Source organism: Aquarana catesbeiana, linkage group LG10 (genome assembly GCF_042186555.1).
Source record: "Aquarana catesbeiana isolate 2022-GZ linkage group LG10, ASM4218655v1, whole genome shotgun sequence".
NCBI classification, from domain to species: Eukaryota; Metazoa; Chordata; class Amphibia; order Anura; family Ranidae; genus Aquarana; species Aquarana catesbeiana.
In genome coordinates, this window is record NC_133333.1 from 210,222,960 (window position 1) to 210,247,252 (window position 24,293).

The window sequence follows — 24,293 nt, forward strand, 5'->3', positions numbered from 1 at the left end:
ATGAGGTCAAACTTCAGGTGATCTATAATAGTGGTTCTCAACCTTTTTGAGACCAGGTCCTGAAATTTCTTCCAAAAATGTCCATGCCTCAATAGTAAATAATAAAGTTTATACACACAGGATATCTTTTTTTCCTTCTCTGGACACCTTTGCTCCTGACAGCAGCCTAAAAAAATGTGTTTTGCACACGCTGTAGGCGCATCAAGCATTTGGGGGTTTATTAATTCCATTGGCCACAATATTATTTCTGGCCACTGGATTGAATGAACACTCAAGCGCCAAACATGCTTAGCGCTTAGGCGCGTTCAGCATTTTTTACCCATAAGCTCCTCTCCTGAACGCTCAATTTATTTATTTTTATTTTTTCAATCTCTAAACTCTCTCCTCTTCTAATACGCCTGTAAATGTCTGTGTGTGTGGCCACATACCCTAACATAAAGGAGCATTTACAGGCTGAAAAAGAAAACCGTAGAACCGTAAAAGCTGAATTTTTAAGCTTAGTGTGCATGAGGCCTAAGAGTATGAGAAAGCAAATCAGGTATTGAAATGTTGGAAGCCACTGAATGGGGCTGGAGAAAGGAGAAGGGGGGTGGGGGATGTGGAGTGGATTAGGGGACTCGGTGGCCCTGTAGGGGATGAGGTTTTTGAAGAGGGCCAGAGAGCACTGTGGGAGGTTAGGGAGCACTGTTAGACACTGTTGGAAGTTGGGGGCAGGCACTATGGAGAAATAAAATAACAATATGGCCCTTGTGTCTATAAAAGCAAGATAGCATATGTGAGATATAACACAACAGATAATATACAAAGAATAGATAAAGTTGGGCTTAATAATAAAACAATAAAGAATGTCCAAAAAGTGCTCTTAAAGGTCCAATGCAGCAACACAAGCTGAGTGAAGACACCAGATATTCAGATGAACGAACCTCAAACTGAAGTACTTATGTGGAACAAAGCCAAAATAAATCCTCCACCTTGTGACGTCACCAACATTACGGTCAGGATGTACCTTTACCAAAAGTGATGGACCCTTTATTATGGAAGGTCATGCAGGCATTTGCATATCTCAGCTGTATCCTTAGGAGATGTAATGCAGATGACGTTTGTCTCACAACACATTCCTCCTGCACTGAATTCCAATCATCCAGACACCCCAGTGATAGCCATAAAATATATAAACAAGGCACCCCAATAGTGTAAAAAACCTTCTTTAAAGGTGTTTATTGGAAACAATGCAGTAAGACAAGTAGCCAAAAATTGTGCATAACATTGAAAGAACTGCAAACGGTACCGATAAAAAGTTGCGATGACAAGTCTGTGTATCCTCGCCCGACCAGTTTTGTCACACTTGACTTCTTCCGGGGCACTATGGAGGGTTGAAGGCTCTGCGGCAAGCTGGAAGGGCATTGTGGGTGGTTGGGGGCACTTTGGGAAGAATTAAGGAGGCTAAAGGCTCTCAGGGGGTCATGGGGAGATTTTGAGCTACTGTGGAAGGTTGGGGGCCCTATGGAAACTGGGGAGCACTGTAGAAGGTTACAATATCTGCACCTGGCGGGAGAAGAAAGGCTGCAGCCCAGCAGTTGAGAATAGGGTTGCCAGGTGCCACCTTTTCTTCAAGCCAAACCTGAACACTTTATCGCCCTGGGACACCTTTGGGTGCTCCGAGGAGAGTAGTAATATCTTGATTACTTGGGGAGCCACAGCTTGGTCTTAATAAGGGTCCGGGTTTCAGTCCTCTTGAAACCCGGACACATGATTCAAAACCCGGACTGTCTGGGTGAATGACTGGTAATGACTGGTTTTCTTTATGTTTTGAACAAAACCTGTTGGCAGAAAGGGACAGGATGTCTAGTACTGAATCACAAATATTCAAAAATAACCAAAGCTTTTCTTCATTGCAGTTTGACCTGGTTAAAATAATTACATCACACGTGAGACTTTACCTCTGTGGCACAGAATCTAATGTAAGGGTGCTATTCATAGCCAAGGCCTAAAAAGCCATACAAAACTGCTACAAAGTAATTATAAAAACTGCACACAGCTCGGGATAATTAGCAGCTCTAAGAAGCTTTTAAACCTAGAAAGCAATTAGACATTCTCAGTTAATACGGCTTTTCATGGATTATGCGTTTGTAATATGCAGTAATAAGTTCTAATAACTATAAGGAGTATTATAACTTGGCAGAATGCGTTTCGTGTTTCTAATGCTTTACTAAGCAGTACTGAATTTCGCTGTAAAATAGGTTCATAATTAGATTGCAATATCACTTTATAAAAACTAAACTTTTCTGCAGGGATAAATAATTTAATGGCATCCCCAGTCCTCTGATCTCAAAGTGTTTTCCTTATTCTAGCAGAGATGGGTAAATGTACAAAAAGGTTTGCCTCCCATGATGCTATAGGAATGTTTTATGCTCCACATATGGCTAATTACTTTTTGTTTTGTTTTTTTATTTTTTAGATGACAATAAAAAAAATCTAAAATCCCACTACAGTATGTTTTTAGTGTCACATTTTCAATTTCCCTATTACTCTTGATGAAGCGATGTCAGGTTGGGGATTCAGTACAGGGTAGACAATATTGTTCTGGCAAACAAAATGGCTAAAACTATATGACCAATTGTTTGTGGCCCCCTCACCAGCAAACCTACACTTTGACTTAAACGTATGTAGACACCCCCTTCAAATGATTGAGTTCAGGTGGTTCCAATGAAGGGTACTGTTAATAGTACAGCATACAAAGATGTTTTTGAATAATTTGCTCTTCCAACCTTATGATAACATTTTTGGGAAGGTCCTTTATTTTTCCAAAATGACTGTGCCTCTGTGTACAAAGCCAGCTCAATAAAGATATAGGTTGACCAGTTTGATGTGGAGGAACTCAAGTGCCCTCTACAGAGCCCTGACCTCAACCCTGATAAACATCTTTGTAATGAATTCGAACTCTGATTGTGAGCCAGGTCTTCTCATCCAAAATCAGTACCTGAATTCACAAATGGGCACAAATTCCCAAAGACATTCTCCAAAATCTTATGAAAAAGCCTTCCCAGAAGAATGGAGGCTGATATAGCCGCAAAGGGAGACAATGTCATTTTAATGTCCATGGTTATGGAATGGGATGTCCAGTAGGCTTATATAGGCTTTCTGGTCAGGTGTCCACAAACGTTTAGCCATACAGTATATAATCTTTGAGGTTATCACCCTTTTCAAGGTTTGCTCATTAGTTGGATTTTAAAACTCCAGTAGCTGTATGTTTTGGAACATAGCCTTTTTGAAAATAGAGGCATTATTGCATTATTTTTAGGGGGGAAAATGCCATGGCTTTCTGTGACGTAAAACCTGTGGACCAGAATCTGTATAAAGATGTTTGGTCTTCTTCTGAGATACACTAACGGTATATTGATGACTTTTTTTTTGTTGCTTTGTATTGTTCAGGCTCTCGTCCCCGTTTGGAGGATTTCCCACCAAGAATAGTAGAACATCCATCGGATCACATCGTTTCTAAGGGAGAACCGGCAACGCTGAACTGCAAAGCAGAAGGTCGTCCCACTCCCATTATCGAGTGGTACAAAGATGGTGAACGAGTGGAGACGGACAAAGATGACCCTCGTTCTCACCGTATGCTGTTGCCGAGCGGTTCCCTCTTCTTCCTTCGCATTGTCCATGGACGAAGAAGTAAACCAGACGAGGGGGTTTATATCTGCGTGGCACGAAACTACCTGGGAGAATCTGTCAGCCGAAATGCATCTTTGGAAGTAGCAAGTATGTTTTATGATTTGTCTGTTTGCCATAACTATTGTCCATCTTCACTAAAGTTGTGGTGGTAATACCTGCACATGATGGCAAAAAAACCTGAAACATTTGCACGCAGGTTGGATTAATATTTTTTCTTGATTCAGAGGTGGCAATGGGGGCATTACCAGTCCCAGTATATACAGTTTTAGAGTATTAAACTTGGCTTTTATGTTTTTGGATTGGTGAATGGAGTGATACCAGTAATGCCTTTTTTTGAAGCAGAAATAATTAATGCTGAGCTGAAATATAAGAATTAATTTGCCTGCTCTGTTTGGCCACTATTATGATTGCTCTGTTTGGCCACTAATATGATTTCCACACATCTGCTACATTATATCTTGGAGGGTGATGCTACATAGCTCTGTAGATTGCTGTGCCAACCCCACCCCTTCCCCACTACCATTTGCTCACTGGACTATAAAAGAACATTGGTAATGTATGTTGTTTCTCCTTATAAGCCTGCCTCAATTATATCCCTCTAACCCCCCACTGCTTGAAACATGTTAGGATAAAAAAATGCCAATTTGTAGAGCCTCCAAGATCAATTCCCCATCTCAGCCTGATGTATGGTTTGAAGAAATTTTTTTAAAGTAATTATGGATTTTAGTACATTATATAAGCATCATTTAAAAAAAAAGATGGTTCTGAATGTATACATAGCAGGGTACAGAAGTTGTGTTTAGGTTTTGCCCAGAGTTCTTCTTTAATAATGTAGTCCTGTCACCTTTGCCCAGACATATTTTATGATTTCTTCTGCTCCTTTGCCTAGTGATATTCTTGATCTTTTACTCAATCACATACCTGTATGTCACCTGACCAAATAGAAAGCATCAAGCAGATGTGTGTCTTGTTCAGCTATGAAGGCCTGAAGCCATTTCCTGGATTAGTGGTTGTAGTCTTAAACGGATCTTTAGTGGAACAAAATTCTGTTTTGGTGCGCCTTGAGAAATCTCTTGCTTTCTGCAAAAAAAAAAAAAAAATAATAAAAAAAAATGAATGGATCGCAGCAGCACTGTGATGAAATGCATGTGTATGTAGTTCAGGTACCTGTGTCACTTTTCTCTGGAAGCAAATTAGCAGGTGTTGGCATGAGCTATTTTGCTTATAGAATTACTTTTATAGCAAAGCTTGAAACAGCAAATGTCATTTTTAATAGTTTTGCTATGGCACACAGAGATTGTTGTTTAGAACAAAATGAAGTTTTAGCTGGAAAAAAAAAATTGTGAGGCCTTTTGACTAGCGTGACCAGACGTCCCCGGACCACGTCTGTCCCCGGTTTTGTCCCCGCTTTGCAGGGCAGATCCTGACCTGGGCAAGCAGTTTCCTTGTGGGCTGGGGGCGCATTGGCTGTGGGAGGAGTCAGTTCCAGCTCTGTGCATAGTAATACCCTGACACTGACAGAGGAGCTGGAGCGGCTCCAGCCTGACTGTGTGCTGCTTGTAGAGTAGCCCGCCACTCCTCCTCCACATTTGTCAGCTAGAAGAACCGCGGGCTGCGATCCCGGGGACAGAGACGTGACCCCCCTCCCCCTATGTCTGCTTCCTCCTCCCATCTCTCTCCATGCAGCGGCAGTACATAGGGGAGAGAACAGAGCACAGTGTTCCTCCCTCTCCCTCCTGGATGATGTACTACAAAGAATTATGGGTAATGTAATCCAGAGGGGCGGAATTGCCTTAAAAAAGAATGGAGCTACAGACTGAATGCATTGGCCACAAGGAGGAGGTGAGTTTCTGTTATAAAATTTTGCAAATAAGTAATTTTTCTCCTTCATGGGTGGGCACTGATGAGGCTGTACTGATGGGCACTGATGAGCTGCACTCATAGGCACTGATGAGGTGGCACTGATAGGCTGCACTGATGGACACTGATAAGGTGGCACTGATGGGCTGCACTGGTGAGGTTGCACTGATAGGCTACAGCCATTAATGTCTAAACCACTTGGCAACAAAAGTGAGTACACCCCTAAGTGAAAATGTGCTAATTGGGCCCAAAGTGTCAATATTTTGTGTGGCCACCATTATTTTCCAGCACTGCCTTAACCCTCTTGGGAATGGAATTAACCAGAGCTTCACAGGTTGCCACTGGAGTCCTCTTCCACTCCTCCATGATAACATCACAAAGCTGGTGGATGTTAGAGACCTTGCGATCCTCCACCTTCCGCTTGAGGATGCCCCACAGATGCTCAATAGGGTTTAGGTCTGGAGACATGCTTGGCCAGTCCATCACCTTTACCATCAGCTTCTTTATCAAGGCAGTGGTCGTCTTGGAGGTGTGTTTGGGGTTGTTATCATGTTGGAATACTGCCCTGCAGCCCAGTCTCTCAAGGGAGGGGATCATGCTCTGCTTCAGTATGTCACAATACATGTTGGCATTCATGGTTCCCTCAATCAACTGTAGCTCCCCAGTGCCGGCAGCACTCATGCAGCCCCAGACCATGACACTCCCACCACCATGCTTGACTGTAGGCAAGACACACTTGTCTTTGTACTCCTCACCTGGTTGCCGCCACACACGCTTGACACCATCTGAACCAAATACGTTTATCTTGGTCTCATCGGACCACAGGACATGGTTCCAGTAATCCATGTCCTTAGTCTGCTTATCTTAAACTGTGGGCTTTCTTGTGCATCAACTGTAGAAGTGGCTTCCTTCTGGGATGACAGCCATGCAGATCAATTTTATGCAGTGTGCAATGTATGGTCTGAGCACTGACAGGCTGACCCCCCCACCCGTTGAACCTCTGCAGCAATGCTGGCAGCACTCATCCGTCTGTTTCCCAAAGACAACCTCTGGATATGATGCTGAGCACGTGCACTCAACTTCTTTGGTTGACCATGGCGAGGCCTGTTCTGAGTGGAACTTGTCCTGTTAATCCGCTGTATGGTCTTGGCCCCCGTGCTGCAGCTCAGTTTCAGGGTCTTGGCAATTTTCTTATAGCCTAGGCCATCTTTATGTAGAGCAACAATTCTTTTCTCAGAAAGTTCTTTGCCATGAGGTGCCATGTTGAACTTCCAGTGACCAGTATAAGATAGTGAGAGCAATAACACCGAATTTAACACACCGCCTCCCCATTCACACCTGAGACCTTGTAACACTAACAAGTCACATGACACTGGGGAGGGAAAATGGCTAATTGGGCCCAGTTTGGATATTTTCACTTAGGGGTGTACTCACTTTTGTTGCCAGTGGTTTAGACATTAATGGCTATGTGTTGAGTTATTTTGAGGGGAGAGCAAATTTACATTGTTATACAAGATGTACACTCACTACTTTACATTGTAGAAAAGTGTAATTTCTTCATTGTTGTCACATGAAAAGATATAATAAAATATTTACAAAAATATGAGGGGTGTACTCACTTTTGTGAGATACTGTATATCATACAATCATTCCATTAACACATACTACATACACTGCATATATAATTTGAAGAAAATATGCTTATAAAATTGTTTACCATTTCCCAATTAAAAAAAAATATGTCCCCGGATTTCGTTTTGAAAATTTGATCACCTTACTTTTGACGCTTTTGAACTCGGCAAGCCCAGGGAGTTAACTTACAGATCAGCATGTTGGAGCTTTCTTCCACAGAGGCTGTAGATGTATCCAGAGACATATAGGCTGATTCTCTATGTGCTATACATTACACATCGGAAATCTCAAGAGATATCACCTCATTCCTGTGAGGACTGTTAGATGCTGAGAGAGGCCGATTGACTTTTATTGATCTTTCTGCAGAAACAGTTATTTTCTGTGGAGTCTGCTTCTCATTTCGTCATCCTAACGGTTCAGGATGACTGAGTGTGTGTTTCTCTATTCTCTCCTTTGCAGTCTATCAGTGACTCTTCAGGGACTGACTTTCCGTCCATCACCATTTATATCGCCCTTTCACTGGGATAAATGAGAGATTTTCTACCACATAAATCAGTCCAGGACTAAAATGACTCAAAATGGTATCTATCTTGGTCCATCATTTCTTCTAAGAATCTGGTTATCTGTAGTTTAAAAATAGATACACAAACTATGTGAACAAAAGTTGGTGAACATCTGACCATTACCCCTATATGAGCTTGTAGTGCATTCCATTCCATAGCCATGGCCATTAATATGGAGTTGACCACCTTCTGTGGCTTTTTCAGCATCCAATCTTCTAAGAAGTCTTTCGCAAGATTTTGGAGTGTGTCCTTGGGAATTTGTACCTAAATTGTGAGATCAGGTACTGATGTTGGATTAGAAGACCTGGCTCCGTTGGTTTTTCCAACTCATCCCAATGGTGTTCATTAGGGTTGAGGTTGGGGCATTGTGCAGAACACTTGAGTTCCTCCACATCAAACTGGCCAAACCATGTCTTTATGGAGCTGGCTTTGTGCACAGGGCACAGTCATGCTGGAGCAGAAAAGGACCTAAACTATGGAAGGTTGAAAGAGTACAATTATCTGAAATGTATGCTTTACTGCAAATGCTGAACTCAAACATTTAGTGTGTGTGTGTGGGGGGGGGGCTATGTATTTTTGGCTATATGGTTGAGATAGTCATTTTGTTTTCAAGACCAGTATTGTCTGTACTTGCCAAAACCCCAAACCTATATGGCTTCAGTAGGGGTAGAGGAGAAATTTAAAATGTGACTGTAAAGTACATAATGTATTGGCATTTTAATGTATTTTTAACAAGGTAACTTTTTTTGTGCAGATTGCACAGTCATGTTTTATTGTTTTCTCTATTTCCCTTGATGAAGCTGCATTGTATTGTCCCTTGCCCTGTGTACAGTTTATGATTCAGTAATCTTAAACAAAAAGATTTGTCAAGACTACTTGGAAACAGGCCGACATTGTACTGACCAAGAGTCACCATCACTGAGTTACAGATCCACCTTCAAGTATGTATGTGACAGGCTCTCTTTATTTGTCATTTCCTTCCTACTTTGGTTTCCTACTGAATCATCTGGTTGAAGATGGAGCAGATTCTGAACAGGGCATCATGGCGTCATGCAATCAATCAGCACAGAAGGGGTCAGAGGTCACTGCAGTCTTCTGCTGACTGTCCCTGGGCTGTGGGTGACCTCTCCACAGCTTGGTGACATCTATCGATTGGCCTTTTTATTGTTCTTCTTTTACAGTAGTAAGCAAAAGCTGTCCGCCTGTTTATTTTTATGGCCAACAAGCATCATAGACGTGTTATCACGGGTTCTTGTTGGTGGGTGCCTGTTATATTTTCTGCTTACCGCTGTTGTCTGATGGACAATGTAGGAGATGTTCTCAGGTCTGTCTGTATAATTATGCCATTAGACAGAGCAGTGCATTGAAGACCTCTGGGAGAAATGTCACCTCTGTTGTGTATAAAGGTTTACCCAGACCAGAAGAGTCAACCCAGCTTTGGCGACAGGAAGATCCATTGTGGTGTGCGTTATCACCTGTCTGTGTGTGAGTAATGGACGCCCTTACTGAGGATTCTGGGTGTTCATTGATATGTGTTCATGTTTATAATCTCTGCCTGTTTATCTGCTCTGACCCCCGAGGACCTGTAACCTCCTGTGCCTCCTCTCTGTAAGGTGAACCCTTTGTCTTCACTAATGTGTCACCAAGGTAAAGATCTACAAAACAAACAGAATAGAGGGCCCTGGGATCCCAGACTGTCACATGGAGATTAATGAAGGATGGATAGGTGACCAGGCCAGGGGACAGCAGGATGGTGGCTCCATCACTACCATCTGAGTGGACGCAGTATTTCAAATATTTGTAGCTTGAACAAAATAGCTAAACTCATAATCTATGTACATGTCTAGCTAGTACAGTATTAGGGTTCACTGACTTTTTTTCTGTGGGGCTGCAAGTGTGGAGGGTCAAAAAACTACAGAGGAACATGCATTGGGATTTCAATGCTTTTTTCAAACCGTTCAAATACAAGGAAGAAATAAGCTTACAAGCTTTGGTAAGGCTGTTTTCAAACAAACAGGCCTCCCCCGCAGGGTACCTGGAAGCCATTCAAAGTATAGAAATAATGGGCACAAAACCAAAAGATGAAAGAGTCCAGTTATTCATAATTCAATGAAACAAAAACAGCCAAAGCGTTTTGGGGGCAACAAAACTCCTGCTTCACCATCCCACAAAATGAACATAAAGCATAATGAGGGAGAAACAATAATAATAAAAATAAATTAAAATAAAAAAAATGACAAAGGCTTATGTATGAGCATAACATGGATATTAAAAAAATATATAAAAGAAAGGTAGTTTAAAAAAAAAATGTGTTATATTCGTATACATATATGTGCACATAAGCCTTTATAATTGTTTGTTTTGTTTTATTATTATTGTTTTTTTATTCATTATGTTTAAGGTTTGTTTTGTAGCCCTGACGAAGGGGGCGTTTTGTTGCCTCTGAAGTCCATTGGCTACTCTTTGAGTGAATTATAAGTAATTAAAAGCATCTTGGTCTCTTATCTTTTGCTTGGCACCCGTTACTTTGATTATACATGGCTTGGAGCTTATAGGTTGAGCTCCCAACAGCTTTTTAATAGGACATAGGGATTTTGTCGCTGCACCTGAGTTTCCCGCTCCACCCACCTTACCAAAGAAGGCAATTCATGAAGGAATTATGGGCGGATATGTCTCGCATTTAAAATTTAGGCTTGAGTACTGAAGGTCCAGCTGAAGCGTTTTTTTACTAAGCACAGGCAAATCTATTGTACTTCAGCCCTAAACAAAACCTATTTATGGTTTTCAGTGGCAGAGCTGCTGTTCAATATTTTTATGTGGGCTGCTACCATATAGATTAACTGATCTTATGTCTGTGGATGCCCTGCTTTAAAAACACGGGCAGTAAATAGGACGAATGCTGCTCCAATAACCACCCCATCATTGCACCATTATAATTGACAGCACAGACGGCATGGTTCCTATTTACTTTATTTTCCTGATTCAAACCTACTCATCTATGACAGAGTGGTCACACACAGCTCCAATTATTTTTAATAATCCTGCACAGGTATAACTGTTAGAAGAACCTAAGGTTGGGCATTGGATACCCAAGAATTTGGAGCAGCTGAGAGATCTTACCACATACAAGATGGAGATTTGAGTTAGCGCTAAAAAAAAAATTGTAAGTCTTTTGGAAGCACATTTACGCATTTCCTTTTCCTATAAGCCTGAAATGTATCACTAATAATGCTCACCTTCTACCAGAATACACAGCATCCCAGGGTCAAATGATATTTAGAATCCTCCCATGTCCAGCACACAATCCTTCCATGTCCAGCGCACAACCCTTCCATGTCCAGCGCACAACCCTTCCAGCGCAGAACCCTTCCATGTCCAGCGCACAACCCTTCCAGCGCAGAACCCTTCCATGTCCAGCGCAGAACCCTTCCATGTCCAGCGCAGAACCCTTCCATGTCCAGCGCAAAACCCTTCCATGTCCAGCGCAAAACCCTTCCCTGTCCATCGCAGAACCCTTCCCTGTCCATCGCAGAACCCTTCCCTGTCCATCGCAGAACCCTTCCCTGTCCATCGCAGAACCCTTCCCTGTCCATCGCAGAACCCTTCCCTGTCCAGCGCAGAACCCTGCCATGTTCAGCGCAGAACCCTGCCATGTCCAGCGCAGAACCCTGCCATGTCCAGCGCAGAACCCTGCCATGTCCAGCGCAGAACCCTGCCATGTCCAGCGCAGAACCCTTCCATGTCCAGCGCAGAACGCTGCCATGTTCAGCGCAGAACCCTTCCCTGTCCATCGCAGAACCCTTCCCTGTCCATCGCAGAACCCTTTCCTGTCCATCGCAGAACCCTTTCCTGTCCATCGCAGAACCCTGCCATGTCCAGCGCAGAACCCTGCCATGTCCAGCGCAGAACCCTTCCATGTCCAACGCAGAACCCTTCCATGTCCAGCGCAGAACGCTGCCATGTCCAGCGCAGAACCCTTCCATGTCCAGCGCAGAACCCTGCCATGTCCAGAGCAGAACCCTGCCATGTCCAGCGCACAACCTTGCCATGTCCAGCGCACAACCCTGCCATGTCCAGCGCACAACCCTGCCATGTCCAGCGCACAACCCTGCCATGTCCAGCGCACAACCCTGCCATGTCCAGCGCACAACCCTGCCATGTCCAGCACACAACCCTGCCATGTCCAGCGCACAATCCTCCCACGTCCAGCGCACAACCCAACCCTGCCATGTCCAGCGCACAACCCTCCCACGTCCAGCGCACAACCCTGCCATGTCCAGCGCACAACCCTCCCACGTCCAGCGCACAGTCTTCCTATGTCCAGCACAAAATCCTCCCCCGTACAACGCGGAATCCTCCCCTGTCCTAAGCAGAATCATCCAATGTCCAGTGGTGATTCAGTCTCTTCTAGTGCAGTTACAGCACAATAAAACCTCACCATCTCTTCCCCCCATTTAATTGTGTTTACCCATTATGTTCACACTCCAGTGAGCCATTCCCCTACACACAAAACTATTATCCGCAGTATTTGACTCTGTGAATTGCTTGATAATATCAGTAAATATATCTTTAGACAGGGTTGTGTATAAACAAGCTGTAACGAGCGGAGATATAAAGACCAAATTGCTCCATTTCAGTTGAAGAGGTAATGATTCTGGAAATGGGGATGTTTGTGCTTTACACTCAAATAAAACTCGTCCATACAACGCTGCTCTTTTTTATACTTCAGAATAAATGAAATGGGATTTGTTGGATAAAAACATTTTGCTTACACAAGTACTTTTTGTGGATGTTTTTCTACAAAAGTTCACAGAACAAGTTTCAGTGAAATAGATTGTAGATAAAGTTGTCATCCTGGGTAAATAATTGTTTTGCTTTTATGTAGAACAAAATGTGCCTTTTTTATCTCCAGCATAGTTGTTTGCCTGATGTGTTCGGCAATGAGGGAACATGGTACAGATTAAAGCCAAATACTAGCCAATTTTTTTCATTTTGTTATCGTAAGAGCAAAGAGCAGGAAAAGGCTTAGATTCTCCGTAAACCCCTTCTGGAGAGGGTTTCCTTGTACCTCCTCAACTTGTGTAGCGATCCTGGGTCCATTGGACCCTTCAAGGTGTAGTGGTGAGCATCTGGTTTGGTAGCGCTGGCCTGATAAGAATTTGATTTATTTTTATACATTTGTAGAGGTTGTTATCCTTCAAGGAGATCAACTCTCAGGAAAAGCACAATATGTAGAGAACTGGTCATGGTCTGAGGCTTTTGCTTCTCTGATGACTTGTCCTAGGTTTAGGGTCAGGAACACCTAAAAGATGGTTTTCTAGCCAGGTGATTTGTGCAAGTTGCACATTAAAAGTATCAGATGCTGTCGGCGATCCTTTCGGATAAACAACAGGCCTTCGACAGGATTTGGGAACCATGGTTGACATACCTATCTGCAGGCTTTGAAAATTAATGGATGTCAGAGAAGATCCCTAGGGGTGCACTCAACCCCAATTCTCCCCCCACCTCTTCTTTTCTTCTTCTTTCTCTCCCTTGCTCTTTAATTCTCCCCTCTTTACTTTTACTTTTGTTAATTTACGCAGGTTTGCCTGCCTGGTGTTATTGCCCTCGCAACATTGCAAAGAACCAAGAAGCGATAGTAGCATTGCTGCCTATAAGTGGGGGGGGGGGGGGGGGGCTGGGGGCCTCACGTCCACAGAGTAGATCCCATAGGGGGTGGACGGGTGGGCGCCCGGGGCCACACCCTCTCTACAAGGAACACATAAGCGATATGGTAATGATTCTGGGACAACTAAAATATAAGGACAGACAGATGTAGCGATGTTATACTTAACCAGTAAAACTGTTTCATTTTGGTACATGTAATGTGTGTAGGCCATGTTGGCCCAGTTCTGTTCCTTTAATCTCTTCTACATTGTTGTTTATATTTAAGAAATATGTATTGTATATTTTCCATATACTATAATCAATAAAAAAATATTGGAAAGAAAAGTATCAGATGTATACAATGCATTTCGAAGGGGAAAAACCTCCCCCTTTCTTCAGGACTTGCGTGTATGTTCCATAATGAAAATAAGAATTTCACCATGTTATCTGCAGTATAGTGTAACTTTATGGACATGAAGTTGGCTTTATTTTCCTGAAATGCATTGGCTGTATTTGATGGTTGTATAAAAAAACTTAATAATCACCTGACTAGATAATCTAGACAGTGGGTGAGGATAGAAAAAGCCTTGTATAGAAAAGTCTAATGCCCTGTACACACGGTCGGATTTTCAGACGGAAAATGTGTGATAGGACCTTGTTGTCAGAAATTCCGACCGTGTGTAGGCTCCGTCACACATTTTCCATCGGATTTTCCGACACACAGTTTGAGAGCAGGATATAAAATTTTCCGACAACAAAATCCGTTGTCGGAAATTCCGATCGTGTGTACACAAATCCGACGGAGAAAGTGCCACGCATGCTCAGAATAAATAAAGAGATGAAAGCTATTGGCCACTGCCCCGTTTATAGTACCGACGTATGTGTTTTACGTCACCGCGTTTAGAACGATCGGATTTTCCGACAACTTTGTGTGACCGTGTGTATGCAAGACAAGTTTGAGCCAACATCCGTCGGAAAAAATCCATGGATTTTGTTGTCGAAATGTCCAATCAATGTCCGACCGTGTGTACAGGGCATTAGGTGTTTCTGATCATTAAAAAATCGTTTATTTGTAATGTATGTATACAGAAAATGTTTAACACATTTTTGGGTTAAGCCCTTTCTTCAGGGCTAAAGGCTTTAATACGTGGGTCTGTCCTTGGTGGATCAGTTGAGCTAGGTAGTGTAGCTTGAGTTTGGCCGAGCTTGTGCACTGCCACCCTGGATGTGTTCCCAAAAACCCTTCCGCAGGGCTAAAGGCCTTGAAATGTGGGTCTGTCCTTGATGGATCAGTGGAGCTAGATAGGATAGCTTGAGTGTGGCAGAGCTTGTGCACTGCCACCCTGGATGTGTTCCCAAAAGTCACATTTTTATTTAAGTCTTTAAACCTTCCCAATTGGTTAACAAAAGAAGTAATAGAAAATCTATCAAGCAGCTATAGACTAAACAAATTTTAATTGTGATGCTGTAGTGTATAGGCTTTATAGAAATAGTAAATGAGGGAACATTTCCCCAATGGGGTCACACACAGAAATACAAACTTGACAAAAATGTTACCTCTACCTCAGAAACTTGTGTGAAATATGTTAGAGCTTGAGGAGTCTGGTACTGTGTCTTTTCCAATGTGATGAACTAAGTATATTGAACACCAGATGTGGTAGTGTGGCTTTACTGATTTTGTGGATGGTGTAGACAAAGGAAGATGGGAAGGGTTCTTGGGTCTGGTGGGAGTAATCATTAGGAGTCAATGGTATCACTGCAATGCATCAGAATCTTTTTACTGAATGGAGTAAAATGCGTATTTTTTGCTGTAACTTATCCCTTACCAATGTGGGTCTCTTTTTTGGTTCCACACGTTTTGTGTATGTGATGATTGTGACAGTGCTAGGCCCTGCTACTGCCACAAAGGCACACAGCTTTCTCAAAGTTAAAGTTTTAGGGGCTCTTGAGTATTGTTTCTGAGTGGAGAAGACTGGCTCGTCGTTGTTCCCTGAGTTTTGGTAACCCCAGATCGGGGTCTGGAGCTTGGAGACTTCGAAGAGATTTGTTTGGGAAGAAGTCTCCAATCCTGTGTCCATCTCTTACTGGAGACCTGCAAGCTGTGTGAGTGTAAAGGTGTGCACACTTGTTATAAGAGAGGCCAGGCCAAAGTTCAGGGCTCCCATCAGGAGACAGTTGTGTGCTCCATCCAGGAGACAGGTGTACCCCCATTAAGAGAGGTGATCCACTCAAGAGACTGCAATTCATGTTGTAGAGATTCCTTAACCACAGGACTGGGAGAGTCGGGACAGCTGAGCGAGTCTGGAGGACTGGGAATGCTGTCAAGAGGACTGAGAGAATCTGTGAGTCTCTGAGGGGTGAGAGAGCCCGGGTTGCCAGTAGATCCCATATTGAGAGGCCAGGGAGTGGGCCTGTGCAGCTGGATGCTGTTACCAAAGGCTGGGAGATCTGGGTCTGAAGGACCCTGACAAAAGCTGCAGAGCTGCTGAAGAGAAAGCCAGGTGGCTTTGCTTTTTTGTTACCTGTTTTTATAGGGAAAATTCCCTGCATGTTCAACTTTTGTCTTATAGACTTCCATTTTGTTTAATAAAAGTAGGCTGGCAAGCACTTACAATAACTACAGTTTGGACTGGCATGGGCTCACTGAAACCCATCTGCCACTGAGCTGAACAACCCCTCTATCACAGCATCTTATACCTTGCAATATTGGATGGTCTCTAGTTTGCACCTGGATCTTTTCCTTTCTTTAGACATTGTTATAGAAGAGCTGAACATACCCAATAATGGTTCCCTAGTTCTTGTCTCCAGTAACATTGCTTTAACTAACATAATGGCCACCACCGCTGTATGTACAGTACATGACAGACAAGTCATGTTCCTACCAGACATGAAGCCTTAAAAAAATTAAATTCTACTCGAACCTTGTTTTGTTTGACAAGAAAAAGCCTGGCACTACCTCGAACCACCATCCAACCATTTTTATATGGGAATTATCTATTGATTTCCTGTCAAGCCACCTCCTATTACGCAGACAGGATGCATTTAGGTAATTTGGATCGTTCTTGGAGAAGCTGAAGCAGCATGACACTTTGAAAACCTTACGTCTAGTCAGAGATCGGACAATTGGGACTATCCATATTTTACTTGTTCATGTGATCTCGATAATTTTCCTTTACTGCCAAAGTTGGAGTCCCTTAATTATGACACTGGCAATAACTAGGGAGACTTATTCCACCGCCTCTGGCGGGTGCAGAGTTTTTTTACCTGTAAACAGTATTGAAGGGATGGAGCAGTTAAAGGAAGTTATATAGCTCACAATAAACCATCGCATTTCGCTGTGTCATTAGGCACAGGGAGCCCTGCAACTGTCGGACCACCCAGAGCTAAAGTGCTCTCTTCCCAGCAAGGAGAAATGTCACCAAATGGCTCTAAATGAATTCTTTCTCATTGCAAATGTCCTTTTTTCCATCGCTAATGTGGCCTGTCTGCTTTTTTCTTTTACATCTTCAGACTTATAATGATGTTCAGGTGCTTTTATAAAACCCATTTCTAAATTCGCAGTTTCATGCTGTCCACCATTCACTGAATATTTAATGTTATATTAAATGTTATATTAAATGACAACTGAAGGCTGAACAATGCGACATACTAAAAATGAAGTTATGATTTAACAAGCAAAATAGGCCATTTTTTTATTAAACGTGTTATTCCTTGAATATAATTTATTATGTATTAGAGGACAAAGATTGAAGGTTTACTTAAAAATGGATGTATTGTTGCATGATACAAACAATGGCTCCCTGTTGGGGCTGAAAATTTCCATGATGGGAGACTGATGTCCAAAGATCCAACAATCATTTTCTGTTCTTAGTTATGAATACAGTCCGGATTGTCTCGATTAGTGCTGCTTATGAAGCAATGGGAATGTTTTACAACATGCTTATTTATGCATTATGACTCAAGTATGTGGACCCCCTGACCAACACACCTATAGGAGTTTGTTGAACATTCCATTCAAAACCATGGCCATCAATATGGTGTTGCCTCCTTTTCTTCTGCTCTTCTAGGAAGCAGTGGTGTCCCGTGGTATATTTTTTTGGTGGGGGGGCAAACAGTGCACAGCCAGCCACATCCCCCCCCCCCCGGTCAGATCACCTGCACCACCCCCCACCCAAACAAACCCCCCCCCCCGGTCGGGGTCAGTGCCGGTGTGCCGGTCGGTCACCCACAACACTTACCCTGGGCAGCGCTTTCCTCCGGGCGATGGGTGGCTGGCTTCCTCTGTGTTTCCTTCTCGGCATCACGGCGGTATCCTCGTCATGAGTCTCCTTCAGTAGGGTAGCTTAAACAAAAACACCCCCCCCCCATTGGAATCCATGCATCCGGTGCCCTGAATGTAGATTAGAGGGCTGGATGCATGGATGGGGGGGCAGCACCCGTGAACCCCTTATAAACGGGCCTCCACTGCTGGGAAGACTTATACAAGATTTTGGAGTGTATGGGAATTTGTGCCCATTTGTGGGGTCAGGTACTGATGTTGGATCACAATCTGCATTTCAATTCATCCCAAAGGTGTTCAGTAGGGTTGAGGTCAGTTGAGTTCCCATACATTAATGGTTTCCAAACTGACGCCTGGGGGCTAGATGCGGTCCTTTGCTTACTTTTATGTGGCACTTGGGGCATTATTTCCCCTACTGTCAGCAACAGTGGGGTATAGTTTTTGCCACTGACACCCACAATGGGGCACTAATCCTTTTTTTACTGGCACCAACTATGGCACACAATTCTTCCATTGTTTACTCCTACTGATGCCAGACCATTTTCTTCTCCCAATGGCCACAGTCTGGCCCCCCCATTAAGTTTGAAGAACAGTAATCTGGCCCTTTGTTTTAGAAAGTTTTGGAGACCCCCGCTGTACATCAAATTGTTCAGTTTATGTCTTTATGGAGCTGGTTTTGCACACAGGGACACAGTCATGTTCCAACAGAAGAGAAGGGCCTTCCCCAAACTGTTACTACAAGGTTGGAATAGCACAATTATCCTAAATGTCTTCATATGATGTAGTATTAACAGGACGATTCACTGGAAATACCTGAACTCAACCATTTAGACAAAAAGTTCACAAACTCCTGGTCAGTGGGTTTGAAGCAACAGGTTGTTATTGTTAATTTGTACTTCTACCCACACAGTCAGGGATTATTCATTTCTAAACTAACTTTTTTACTGAAAACCAAGCAGTAGATTTGCTCACTGCAGTTCCATTTTTAGCTTTATTTGTCCTTGATGGAAACCGTTACTTAGTAGATTATTTGAAGGTTCCCTGAATCTGGCAAATAGACCCACAAGGGATTTCAGTACTTTTCAGCCTACTATGAATGAATGTAGCTTTGCTTCTGTTTCTAGTTTTTATTCATATAAATATGTGCTATATTTGCGTATATATTTTTATTTTATTCTATCTTTTCATGTGACAACACTGAAGAAATGACACGTTGCTACAATGTAAAGTGGTGAGTGTACAGCTTGTATAACAGTGTAAATTTGCTGTCCTCTCAAAATAACTCAACACAGCCATTAATGTCTAAACCGCTGGCAACAAAAGTGAGTACACCCCTAAGTGAAAATGTCCAAATTTGACCCAAAGCGTCAATATTTTTTGTGGCCACCATTATTTTCCAGTACTGCCTTAACCATGGAGTTCACCAGAGCTTCACAGGTTACCACTGGAGTCCTCTCCACTGCTCCATGACGACATTTACATATGTGAGGTTAAAAAAAGACACAAGTCCAACCTATGTGTGTGATTATATGTCAGTATATCCCTGTATGTTGTGTTTGTTTAGGTGCTTATCTAATAGTTTTTTGAAACTGTCGATGCCCCCCGCTGAGACCACCGCCTGTGGAAGTGATTTACACATCCTTGCTGCTCTTACGGTAAAGAACCCACTACACACTTTAAGGTTAAACCTCTTTTCTTCTAATTTTAATGAGTGGCCACATATCTTATTAAACTCCCTTTTCACTGAAAAGTTTTATCCCTATTGTGGGTTCACCAGTACGGTATTTATAAATTGAAATCATATCCCCTCTCAAGCATCTCTTCTCCAGAGAGAATAAGTTCAGTTCTCGCAACCTTTCTTCATAACTAATATCCTCCAGACCCTTTATTAATTTAGTCGCCCTTCTTTGTACTCACTTAATTTCCAGTACATCCTTCCTGAGGACTGGTGCCCAGAAGTGGACAGTATACTCTAGGCCGGACCAGAGTCTTGTAGAGCGGGAGAATTATCGCTTTATCTCTGGAATTAATCCCCTAACATCACGCAGCTGGTGGATGTTAGAGGCCAGTTCTGAGTGGGACTTGTCCTGTTAAACCGCTGTATGGTCTTGGCCCCCATGCTGCAGCTCAGTTTAAGGGTCTTGGCGATCTTCTTATAGCCTAGGACGTCTTTATGTAGAGCAACAATTCTTTTTTTCAGATCCTCAGAGAGTTCTTTGCCATGAGGTGCCATATTGAACTTCCAGTGACCAGTATGAGAGAGTGAGAGCGATAACAGCAAATTTAACAGACCTGCTCCCCATTCACACCTAAGACCTTGTAACACTAACGAGTCACATGACACCGGGGAGGGAAAATGGCTAATTGGGCCCAATTTGGACATTTTCATATAGGGGTGTACTTACTTTTGTTGCCAGCGGTTTAGACATTAATGGCTGTGTGTTGAGTTATTTTGATGGGACAGCAAATTTACACTGTTATACAAGCTGTACACTCACTACTTTACATTGTAGCAAAGTGTCATTTCTTCAGTGTTACATGAAAAGATAGAATAAAATATTTACAAAAATGTGAGGGGTGTACTCACTTTTGTGAGATACTGTATGCTTTAATTCCAGGACTGTTATGCCCAGCACAATAAAACTGCCCTGACTACCATTACCCAAAGAAAGCCTACAAATAACTCGGCCTATAAGTCTGCAGTGTACCACTCTAGGCAGTTTACCTTCACTGCGTTTTACCAGTTCAACGCCCGAGTCTTCAGACCATCTTAAGAGATGGGGGGGGGGGGGTCTGGCTTCAATTTATATACACTTTGGGGAACTCTCATGGCCTCGTCTGTTCTGATTTACATATAATTAATCACCATTTTCACTGGTGGGTGAAATTCATTCATTAACCCCTCAAATTCGTATGCAATTGCTGTGGCATAGCAAAGATAAATTATCACTCCAAATTCACTGAATTGTGTAAAATCGCTTACTTTAGTCCAAGGGAGACGGCCGACGGCGCTGTGCCCGCTCTGCGCTTCTTCATCCATAGTAAACGCAGTTCTAATGAGGTGGGGGTGTGAATTTTATAGGTGAATGTCCTGTAATTGAAATAAATTGCTCGATAGGACGCAGCATCTGTTGTGTAATAAGAATCTTATTTTGCATGCTGGAAGGAACCATGAATCAGTTCATCTTTACAGAAATAAAAGTAATAAAAAGAGAATTAATTATAATTATTGTCACCTGTGGCTTGTATATATGTATATATATATTTTTTCTTTTTTTTAAGCAGTGTCCTTGCAGTGAATATTTCTACATTTGTACATGTCTGATTGACAGCCATGCATCTATTTGTCTGTCCAACACATGGGATTCCAATGTTTAAATAATTTCACTGAAGTGTTCAGTTGAGCAGCTTGGCTAAGTGTTCAGGTTAGGGTTGAATTGTATATAAAGCCAGAACTTGTTTCAATTTGGATAAAGTGGGTAGAGGTTAGAACCCCTGTCAGGATTTCATTGCTAAAGTGATGAAGGAGTGGGAACTCTGACTGTTAATCAGAGGTGTCCAGTTATGTCAGGTGTAGGAAAGTTGCCTTTCAGCAGATCTCCGGGTTACAAGTGCCATAAAGCAAAAAACATCTCAAAAGTTTGCAGAGGGAAAGGCCACATAATAAGGCTCAAATCACATATATGCGAATTGGATGCATTCTGCGCTGCTTCCGATTCGCATGAAATGTGAACCAAACAGGCCTTCTACGGAGACGGTTCACATATCTGCCAACTGGCCACAGTGCGCTTTTTCAAAAGAGTCCTGTATGATTTTAGGTCTGGTTCAGGAGCAATTTCAAGTGTCATACATTTAACAAATTTGCACTTGAATCGCACCCGAACCAGTGAACGAAACCGCACTGGACTTTTTTGAAAAATCACAATGAAACATTTGCCCGGACATATGTAAACCGAGCCTTAGGGGTATAACACTCCAGAATCAGTTTTATTTAGAACACATGCATACACATAAAGACAGATAATGCGTTTCATGGTCATAAGCTTCACTTCATCAGGGCTTAGTGCAGTGGTGTCAAAGTCAATTTCATCACGGGTTGCATCAGCATTATGTTTGCCCTCAAAAGGCCAGCTGTATCTGTAAGACTATGGGGGAGATTTACTAAAAGTGGAGCACACAGAATCGGGTGTAGCTGTGCATGGTAGCCAATCATTTTCTAACTTCAGCTTGTTCATTTAAGCCTTGACAATAAAAACTGGAACCTGATTGGTTACTATACAGAGCCGCACCAGATTTTACACTCTTATTTTAGTAAATCTCCCCCTATGTATGTAGCATTCAGGAGTGTGCTACGTGCAGATTGAAGGGTTCAGGAGTGCACTTTGTACAGAGTGTTCAGGAGTAAACTCTGTACAAATTGCAGGATTTAGGGGTGTGCTATTTACAGAGTGCAGAGTTCAGGAGTATGCGGCGTACAAAATGCAGAGTTCAGGATTACGTGGTGTACAAAATACAGAGTTCAGGAGTATGCGGCGTACAGAGTGCAGCGTTCAGTAGTACGCGGCATACAGAGCGCAGAGTTCAGTAGTACGCGAAGTACAGAGTGCCGGGTTGAGGAGTGTGCTGTGTACAGAGTGGTGATTTGAGGAGTGTGCTGTGTACAGAGTGCAGGGTTGAGGAATGTGCTACATACAGAGTGCAGGGTTTAGGGGTGTGCTATGCACAGTGAGCAGGGTTTAGCTCTCTTTCATAGGCTGTCCACATCTAACTTCCACCCCTCCTTCTTGGCTCTGGCCTCTGCACCACTATCCCCCACCAGAATGTGGTGCAGAAGTACCATGCATTCCGGTTGCAGTGTATTTCTTAAAGTAGTGCACTTTTGGTGTGATCCAGTACGATTTCAGCCTATTCAAATGAATAGGGCTGAAAACACACTGCACTCAGATGGCACAGACAGAAATGCATTTGTGTGTTAACTGGCGCTCAAGCTAGGTTTTTATCTGCTGGAGAGATGCACCCCCTCTATTTGTCATGTGACCAAGACTGAAAATTAGGGAAGATCCAACATTTTGAGTTGTCACCAGAATAAAAATAAATAAGAAGTCTTCCAATGAGGACACCTATTCTGGTCACAATTATCTAAGACAGGATTTCCTTCCATTTTGGGAGATTTCCTCTTACTTCCTGCTTTGTCTACAAGATCATTTTGTGGAGCTTGGTAGTTTTCAATTTTTCTCATTCTCAAGAACCATTTTAGTGGACAATATGGTTGCTAAACCAATATATCAAAAACGGTGGCTTCATTCACAGCAGGTACCACTATGCCCTGTAAGCAGTGACGTCCTGAGCAGCTGCCTAGTTGGCCTGTATGGTGCATATGACCCCCGGCAGTTTAACTTATTAGCAGGTTTACAGGCTGCACTGAATAATTTATGATGTGGTCACCATTTTGGTCAACTGATATAACCTTCTGTAATGTTAGCCGTCCAATATCCTGGCCAAACCATACATTACTCATCAGGCTATAATTCAAGACAAGACATAAGATGTGGAGAGCCCATATCAGTGCTGGTCCCTGTGGGATAAAGACTACCTATGGGTAAAACAATATTGCATAATACCATGTGGTCAGACAGAGGACATTCATTTTCCATGCAAACTGTATTCTCTCTAGTTGTAGTTGTATAGCACACTTTCTGTAGAGTTTATAAATGAATTCAGGGTTTCCATCCCACGCCTTGTACATAGAGCAGGCCATACATTGTGCAAATTTTGTCTGGTTCCTCTGGAAATCTGCTCAGTAGGGGACCGTGCCAGCTCTACTCCGTTCTACAAAAGAGGAGCCCATAAGATTAGGACTCTATTTAATATGCATTCCATGCTGAATAGTGTGGATGGAGAAAGCTATAAGTGTATGGCCAACTTAACTCTGCTCCCCTGTTTGGGCTCCACAAATGTCAAACCTTGTAGCAACATCACACAAATATTTTACTGCCCAAGACTTTGTTATAAGGTGGAGTTCCTCTGAGAGAATAGGATTTTGGGTAATAAAACAATGGAGAATGGTCATGGTCTAGCTGGTATTAGTAGTAGTTAAAGTGGAACTTCACTCTCTCAATCAACATGGACTATTTTTAATCCTTATACTGTTAGTAAAAAGATAGAAAAGCATATCATATTTACTTGTTTTATTTTTACATTTCTTCAGTTATTTCCTGTTTTTTTGGCCTAGGTAAATGATGTCATACATCCCAGGAGTCTTCATTAGAAGATGGGAGGAGGGGCTTTCTCAGCTAAGCACACCCTCCTGCATGTCTGAGCTAAGGGCAGATGGATTCCAGGAAGTAAATGCTAATTTACCCTTACTTAAGATGGCCACCACCAGAAATGGGGGATTTCTCAGCAAAAAAAAGTATAGAGGCATGGATAGATGGGGAGTTTGCTTTGAATATTAAAAATGGATTAAATCGTGTTTTGGGTTTGTGGTGCTCAGTTGCAGTGTAGTTCCACACAAGTAGAATTTACTTTGTTCATCAGAGCATTCGATCTTGCCATCATTGAGTCAAGTAATTTAGTTCAAAAGCTCCTAGAATTTCATCTAGACCTGCTACTTGAATGGAATCCCAGATGTAGTGAAAGGT

General features: G+C 42.6%; 1 protein-coding gene across 3 annotated transcripts in view; it reads left to right on the plus strand.

Moving 5' to 3' along the window:
- The window catches only part of ROBO3 (roundabout guidance receptor 3), a 441,954-nt gene that overhangs the window by 285,098 nt on the left and 132,563 nt on the right, over positions 1-24,293 (plus strand). For all 3 annotated transcript variants that reach the window (XM_073603233.1, XM_073603235.1, XM_073603234.1), the window contains exon 2: positions 3,433-3,759. In XM_073603233.1, the coding sequence (XP_073459334.1) occupies positions 3,433-3,759 (327 nt within the window). The remainder of the gene's footprint in view (positions 1-3,432; positions 3,760-24,293) is intronic.